Raw genomic sequence first — 8,977 nt, forward strand, 5'->3', positions numbered from 1 at the left:
GAGAATGCCCAGCGTTTGCAAAGCTGTCATCAAGGCAAAGGATGGCTACTTTTGAAGAATCTAAAATATATGATTTGTTTAACACTTTTTTGGTTACTACATGATTCCATATGTGTTATTTCATAGTGTTGATGTCATCACTATTATTCTACAATGTAGAAAATAGTAAAAATAAAGAAAAACCCTTGAATGAGTAGGTGTGTCCAAACTTTTGACTGGTACTGTGTGTATATATATATATATATATAAACACACATATTTCTATTTATTTGAATGAATATTAACTAATTAAATTAATTCTGGCCAAGGGATCCGTAGAATAATACCATACAATGTAACATTCATTTACATTAGTAATTTACATTACTCATTTACATTAACATTATTAACTTACATTAAATGTACATTACATTTACATTATTCATTTACATTGACATTATTAATTTACATTGACATTGTTAATTTACATGATTAACTTACATTACATTTACATTACAAATTTATATTATTCATTTATATTATTCATTTATATTATTCATTTACATGATTAATTTACATTAAATTTACATTACATTTACATTATTCATTTACATTACAGTTTAGCCATTTATCAGACACCCTTATCCAGAGCTTCTTGCAGTTAGTTGGTGCATTCATCTTAAGATAGCTAGGTGAGACAACCACATATCACAATCATATCAAGTACATTTTTTCTTCAAGTATTTAACTGCAAAGTCTGTGCTAAAAGAAAAGAGGAGTGCCTTTTTGTTCTTCTTATTTACAACTTTATATGTCCTAACCAAATCAAATGTATTTATATAGCCCTTCGTACATCAGCTGATATCTCAAAGTGCTGTACAGAAACCCAGCCTAAAACCCCAAACAGCAAGCAATGCAGGTGTAGAAGCACGGTGGCTAGGAAAAACTCCCTAGAAAGGCCAAAACCTAGGAAGAACCCTGGGCAACCTAGACCTGGGAGACTCACAGGGATATTGGTAACCACAGTATTGGGCAGCCTAGGCCTGGGAGACTCACAGGGATATTGGTAACCACAGTACTGGGCAACCTAGGCCTGGGAGACTCGCATGGATATTGGTAACCACAGTACTGGGCAACCTAGGCCTGGGAGACTCACAGGGATATATATCCACAGTACTGGACAACCTAGGCTTGGGAGACTCACAGGGATATATATCCACAGTACTGGATAACCTAGGCCTGGGAGACTCACAGGGATATTGGTATCCACAGTACTGGACAACCTAGGCCTGGGAGACTCACAGGGATATTGGTATCCACAGTACTGGGCAACCTAGGCCTGGGAGACTCACAGGGATATTGGTATCCACAGTACTGGGAAACCTAGGCCTGGGAGACTCACAGGGATATTGGTATCCACAGTACTGGGCAACCTAGACCTGGGAGACTCACAGGGATATTGGTATCCACAGTACTGGGCAACCTAGACCTGGGAGACTCACAGGGATATTGGTATCCACAGTACTGGGCAACCTAGACCTGGGAGACTCACAGGGATATTGGTATCCACAGTACTGGGCAACCTAGGCCTGGGAGACTCACAGGGATATTGGTATCCACAGTACTGGAAAATCTCGAACTTGTCTCTGCCACATGGACATTGTTTTTGTAGAATTGCAGGAAATTTGCTTGAAAACTGCTAAATGTTTATCTCCGATGCCAAGAGGTGGCCTTTAAGTTGTTTCTTCCCACACCCCAAGACTTGGTTTGCCCGGCCGTAGTAAAACTCCTTGTAAGCCATTTTATTGTATTACCTTACTCGAGTTGTGTTCTGTAAATAAGAAGAACAAAAAGGCACTTATGAGGGGGTCCCTGATGAATTTAGTATCACAAAAGGGGACCCCGGCCCCAAAAAGTTTGAGAACCCCTGATATAGGGAATAGTATGCCATTAGGAACACGCAATATTCAATATAAATGTTAACCTGGCTGTTTGGATGACTGATTGATGGAGACCGGCTTTCCACCAGGATTACTCTGAGCAGGCTTTCCAGCTGTAGAAAATGGCTGAGAACTCATCTTTCACTATCCTAGAAGGGAGAAGGGTTGAACAACCATTATATTAAAAAATATATTTTTTTAAATAGATCACACGCCTCTTTCTCAATAAATTTTTTCTCCTTATCTGATCAAATGTAATGGCGGATAAGGTCCAAATTCCCTCCCCTCCATGGGTTTTGAGAAGAGATGGCATGAGGAATCCACATGACAGTCAACACAAATTTCATGACCGTCATATTTTTTATTGAACATATATTTAACTAGGCAAGTCAGTTCAAAATAAAATCTTATTCACAATGACGGTCTAGGAACAGTGGGTTAACTGCCTTGTTCAGGGGCATAAACAACAGATGTTTACCTTGTCAACTCGGCGATTCGATCTAGCAACCTTTCGGTTACTAGTCCAACGCTCTAACCACTAGGCTACCTGACACCCAGTCACAGCCCTGGGGAGTAAAGATGAACGGAGACAAATCCCATTCTAGCAGCTCTAGCAAGACTCACTAGCCTCAGTACCCTGTCTTTCATTCACACAGAGCCAGCTACCTTTGTGTGAAATGGAAAGGCGCTTAAGCTGAAGTATTTTTTTACATACCATCGCTCTGTCTGCGATCAATGAAATTCAGAAAATTATGGGATGGCACATTCTAGCTAGCTAGTTACTTTACCAGAAGATACCCACCCTACCCATTACGCTTGTTTACAACGAGCTGCATTGGGGTGGGAACGCAATCATGGATGGTTACATTAAGACAACGCGGAGCCGGTGCGAGATATGGGTCGGAAAACATATCTCAATGCAGGGGTGGGAGTATCCTTTGATCATGACTCTCAGTTCGGGCTGGGCGGTATACCGAATTTGACAATATAACAGTATTGATGCACGGACCGGATTGGGTTTTTACTTTACCTTCTATAACAGTATTTTTTATGTTTGGTTTGTTAAATGTGATACACTGTGTGTAATGTCAATTTTAAGTTTATTTTTTCTTATACTTCCCTATTTGAGTCCTCTCGCTCCACTCTCTCGCTCTCCATGCCGCTTTCCACACAGACCTAGCCCCACCCCCTGCTTTCCACACAGACCTAGCCCCACCCCCTGCTTTCCACACAGACCTAGCCCCACCCCCTGCTTTCCACACAGACCTAGCCCCACCCCCTGCTTTCCACACAGATCTAGCTCCACCCCCTGATTTCCACACAGACCTAACCCCACCCAGACACTCAAGGAGCGCATTTATTCTCGCTTGACTACGAGGCACTTGTGTTCAGTCTGCATGGTCAATGCAGCACATGAAACGAGGCAATCATTTGAGAAACCAAGGCTATCGAGTCTGCCGATGAGGATGTGGTGATTGACAGAGTCGAAAGCCTTGGCCAGGTCAATGAATACGGCTGCACAGTATTGTTCCTTATCGATGGCGGTTAAGATATCGTTTAGGACCTTGAGCGTGGCTGAGGTGCACCTATGACCAGCTCTGAAACCAGATTGCATAGCGGAGAAGGTATGGTGGGATTCGAAATGGTTGGTAATCTGTTTGTTGACTTGGCTTTCGAAGACTTTAGAAAAGGCAGGGTAGGATAGATATAGGTCTGTAGCAGTTTGGGTCAAGAGGGGGATGACCGCAGCTGCTTTCCAATCTTTGGGAATCTCAGATGACACGAAAGAGAGGTTGAACAGGCTAGTAATAGGGGTGGCAACAATTTCGGCAGATAATTTTAGAAAGAAAAGGTCCAGATTGTCTAGCCCGGCTGATTTGTAGGGGTCCAGATTTTGCAGCACTTTCAGAACATCAGCTGAATGGATTTGGGAGAAGGAGAAATGGGGAAGGCTTGGGCGAGTTCCTGTGGGGGGTGTTCTTATTCTCCATGGACTTTACAGTGTCCCAGAACATTTTTGAGTTTGTGTTGCAGGAAGCAAATTTCTGCTTGAAAAAGCTAGCCTTGGCTTTTCTAACTGCCTGTGTATATTGGTTTCTAGCTTCCCTGAAAAGTTGCATATCACGGGGGCTGTTCGATTCTAATGCAGAACGCCATAGGATGTTTTTGTGTTGGTTAAGGGCAGTCAGGTCTGGGAAGAACCAAGGGCTATATCTGTTCCTGGTTCTAAATTTCTTGAATGGGGCATGCTTATTTAAGATGGTGAGGAAGGCATTTAAAAAAAATAACCAGACATCCTCTACTGACGGGATGAGACCAATATCCTTCCAGGATACCCCGGGCCAGGTCGATTAGAAAGGCCTGCTCGCTGAAGTGTTTCAGGGAGCGTTTTACAGTGATGAGTGGAGGTCGTTTGACCGCTGACCCATTACGGATGCAGGCAATGTGGCAGGGATCGCTGAGATCTTGGTTGAAAACAGCAGAGGTGTATTTAGAGGGCATGTTGGTTAGGATGACATCTATGTGGGTGCCTGTGTTTACAGCTTTGGGGAGGTACCTGGTAGGTTAATTGATAATTTGTGTGAGATTGAGGGCATCAAGCTTAGATTGTAGGATGGCTGGGGTGTTAAGCATGTTCCAGTTTAGGTCACCTAGCAGCACAAGCTCTGAAGATAGATGGGGGGCAATCAGTTCACATATGGTGTCCATAGCACAGCTGGGGCAGAGGGTGGTCTATAGCAGGTGGCAACGGTGAGAGACTTGTTTTTAGAGGTGGATTTTTAAAAGTAGAAGTTCAATTTTTGGGGGCACAGACCTGGATAGTAGGACAGAGCTCTGCAGGCTATCTTTGCAGTAGATTGCAACACCGCCCCCTTTGGCCGTTCTATCTTTTCTGGAAATGTTGTAGTTAGGGATGAAGATTTCAGAATTTTTGGTGGTCTTTCTTAGCCAGGATTCAGACACAGCTAGAACATCCAGGTTGGCAGAGTGTGCTAAAGCAGTGAATAAAACAAACTTAGGGAGGAAGATTCTAATGTTAACATTCATGAAACCAAGGCTATAACAGTTACAGAAGTCATCAAAAGAGAGCGCCTGGGGAATAGGAGTGGAGCTAGGCACTGCAGGGCCTGGATTTATGACTACGACACAGTTTCCACTTTGCTTCTTAATATAAATCCACAAGCATCCTATAAATTACACTATTAGTTTGTATTTATTATATTTGCAAAAAGCTAGTTTGTCTTTTCTTATTAACAAGTTGTGTTACCAGCTTATGCTATTTGCTAGCTACACTGACGGAAGACAGAGGAACCACCTGTGGTAATTAGCTATCTAGCGTGCTCTGAACACCTGTGGTAATTAGCATGCTCTGAACACCTGTGGTAATTAGCTATCTAGCATGCTCTGAGCACCTGTGGTAATTAGCTATCTAGCATACTCTGAACACCTGTGGTAATTAGCATGCTCTGAGCACCTATGGTAAGCTATCTAGCATACTCTGAACACCTGTGGTAATTAGCATGCTCTGAGCACCTATGGTAATTAGCTATCTAGCATACTCTGAACACCTGTGGTAATTAGCATGCTCTGAACACCTGTGGTAATTAGCTATCTAGCATACTCTGAACACCTGTGGTAATTAGCTATCTAGCATACTCTGAACACCTGTGGTAATTAGCATGCTCTGAGCACCTGTGGTAATTAGCTATCTAGCATACTCTGAACACCTGTGGTAATTAGCATGCTCTAAACACCTGTGGTAATTAGCATGCTCTGAACACCTGTGGTAATTAGCATGCTCTGAACACCTGTGGTAATTAGCATGCTCTGAACACCTGTGGTAGTTAGCATCCTCTGAACACCTGTGGTAATTAGCTATCTAGCATACTCTGAACACCTGTGGTAATTAGCATGCTCTGAGCACCTGTGGTAATTAGCTATCTAGCATACTCTGAACACCTGTGGTAATTAGCATGCTCTAAACACCTGTGGTAATTAGCATGCTCTGAACACCTGTGGTAATTAGCATGCTCTGAACACCTATGGTAATTAACATGCTCTGAACACCTATGGTAATTAACATGCTCTGAACACCTGTGGTAATTAGTAATTAGCATGCTCTGAACACCTGTGGTAATTAGCATGCTCTAAACACCTGTGGTAATTAGCATGCTCTGAACACCTGTGGTAATTAGCATGCTCTGAACACCTGTGGTAATTAGCATGCTCTGAACACCTGTGGTAATTAGCATGCTCTGAACACCTGTGGTAATTAGCATGCTCTGAACACCTGTGGTAGTTAGCATCCTCTGAGCACCTGTGGTAGTTAGCATGCTCTGAGCACCTGTGTGTAAAGGAAGAAGGCCACCAGAAACATGTTGACACTGAAAAATACTGTCGGGTAAAACTGTGTACATTTAGAATTTGTGAAATAATGTTGATGTGATATGAAAGTATAGGGCTTTACATTTCTACAACTATATTGCAATTGAGAATCGATTCACGTTTGGATATTGTATTTGGCTGCCAGAGTCATCCTACCTCTGTAAATAAGTAATTGCACTTTAAGGAGCAACGGTAACGTTAGGCTCCTTAAGAGTACATCTTGTGCTAGGATGGGATATGCCACTGTACTTCAAATTGTACCTTTATCCACAATGCCCGATCGAGAAGATTGAAACACTACTAGCAGTGTGGATAAAGGTCACATTTGGGGTACAGTGGCATATTGACATATCCCGTCCCTGCATTGAGCTAGGTTACCCGACCCATATCTCCCGCCAGCTCGTAATATAACCCTGATTGCGTACCAACCCCCGTGCAGCTCAGTGTAAACAAGCGTAACGCTACGGTAGGTATCTTTTAGTTTTACCTAGTTAAAAAGGTACATTTGTATTGGCGGATAATGTTATGGTAAGCTAGTTACTATGAAACCCTAACTATACAGCTGTTAGGAGTAACAAGATAAATCACCGAATAGGCACATTCTTCAGAGCAGTGCCTATCTGCTTTGACAGTATCACAAGCCGATGGCAGCGACCACAGTCGAGCTCTCAAATAACACGTTTACATAACGTTAAAGTTTAATTTTGATCGCATATCCAGATGGTTAACCTTACAAAATAGCTAGCTAAGGATAGCAGCTGCAGATATCGCTAAACAAACATTGGGTGAACTTACAATATTCTTACAATATTTATAGAATGCCAAAATAAGTTGGGAAAAGCTTTATCGACAAAAGCTTTTGACGATACATTGGCATAATTTTTGTTTTTAACATGCTAAAATACCGTATTCGTAGTGTTTTGTTTTCTCCAGGCATTCGTCTTTTCTTTTCAACAACATACATAACCGGAAGAACGAAGAGAAGCTCACAATTATTTTTTTTTCGTCCAATCATCGGAGGGAATTGTGTAAACTCTTTGACAAATCACAAACGGGTGGGATGGAGTCAATCGTTTCTGCGTAACGATTGGCTGGAATGGCATAACTATTCCCGCGCTGAGAATGTTTTATAGACGTTTAATAAACAGGGTAGTTTGGATACTGGTTACTGATTGGCTAAAACAGCAAAAAAAAATGGCCATGCGTACGTGATACCGTATACCATGACGTTTAAGCCTGTTCACGTTGATAAAATGGCTACGTCAACAATAGTGCAAATTGCAGATGTACAAAATAAGCATTTAGATTTGAAACAAACAAAGTGGGCACTTAGCTGATTCACTGACTGGTGTGTAGAAAAGGGGAATATATATTGTGAGTTTGGGAATATAAAAAATGAAATGTTACGTTATTCTGCGGGATTTGGATTTGTTCAGTGAGAAACATGAATGCCGAAGAATATGGGATTAGCAGCTAACGTTATGCTGGACCGGTATATCAACGAACCTTTCTCAGTTTGGCATGGACTACACACAAGGACACCGAATTTACAACGTGTCAGTCGGTGTAATTAAAAAGTCGAGGGAAGATGGGTACGATAAAGCTGAACGGCTACATAATGATATGTAACTGTTACCAAACTAAATCATTCTAATGTACTCTGACAACACAGCAGCAGCTGCCCCAGTTCAACGAATGGCATCCGTTCCCAGCAGCGTGGAAACAACAAACGATATAACACGGGGCCATTTTGTTTCTCTCTCACTTGTGCACAATGGCAACATTCAGACCAACATGAATAAATAATTGGCACGTGTTAGTCACTCTAGAAGTAGCGCTAATGCTCTGTTCCCCCCCCCCCCCCCCCCATACAATTAATGTAAGCTTGCCAGCTAGCCTGTGATTGTTGTATAGCAACCAGTCTAGCAACGAGACTTTTGTCCAGACTACTTTTTCATGGCGGAATGTATTTATTTATTAAAGCAACATTTTCATTGTAATATGTAGTTCCGTACCTTACTGTATTAACAACCGGTTTATAAAAGCAATAAGACACCTCGGGGATTAGTGGTATATGTCCAATATACCACGGCTATGGGCTGTATCCAGGCACTCCGTGTTGCGTCGTGATTAAGAACAACCCTTAGCCGTGGAATATTAGCCATATACCACACACCCTCGGTACTTATTGCTTAAATATACCTCACAAGAATCTCTCCTTCCACCTGAAGTGTGTACGACCCAAAAATGTAATAACATTGGATTGGGTTGTATGGGCTAGATGCCCCTGGGGGGCGTATTCGGTCTTCTGGGGGGCTGCACTGAAAATGTGTTATAGCTCCTCGCCGTAAAAAAAAAATGCCCAAAATAGTTCTATTGTTTTTTGAATTTCCGGTGCTCTCTGGTGACATTTTCTTAACAATGCATAATATTGTATACTACCATTGTAGTGTACATGAAGGTTTCAAATTCCTACAAATACATGCTTAGATCTGTTAGAAAGGTGACTACTTCAGAGCCCAAAATACAGCAGGACAGAAAAACCTTAAGTGTAACGTTTTTTTGTTCGTTTTTTTTATTCGCAGGGGACCCCCCAAATGTCCCCATATTGGGGAGTAAAGAGATTTGAGAATTACTGTTCCAAAACAATTTAAATAATAATAATAATAGTG

The 8,977-nt window shown here is 41.9% G+C and overlaps 1 protein-coding gene across 2 annotated transcripts in view; it reads right to left on the minus strand.

The window, feature by feature from the left end:
- The window catches only part of LOC109881585 (histone deacetylase complex subunit SAP130), a 45,737-nt gene extending 38,407 nt beyond the window's left edge, over positions 1–7,330 (minus strand). For both annotated transcript variants that reach the window (XM_031838180.1, XM_031838179.1), the window contains exons 1-2: positions 7,211–7,330; positions 1,964–2,068 (exon numbers count right to left, since the gene is read on the minus strand). In XM_031838180.1, coding sequence (XP_031694040.1) covers positions 1,964–2,057 — 94 coding nt within the window. In that variant the 5' untranslated portion in view covers positions 2,058–2,068; positions 7,211–7,330. The remainder of the gene's footprint in view (positions 1–1,963; positions 2,069–7,210) is intronic.
- Between the last annotated feature and the right edge of the window lie 1,647 nt (positions 7,331–8,977).

The sequence above is a fragment of the Oncorhynchus kisutch genome, linkage group LG13 (assembly GCF_002021735.2).
Source record: "Oncorhynchus kisutch isolate 150728-3 linkage group LG13, Okis_V2, whole genome shotgun sequence".
Taxonomy (NCBI): domain Eukaryota; kingdom Metazoa; phylum Chordata; class Actinopteri; order Salmoniformes; family Salmonidae; genus Oncorhynchus; species Oncorhynchus kisutch.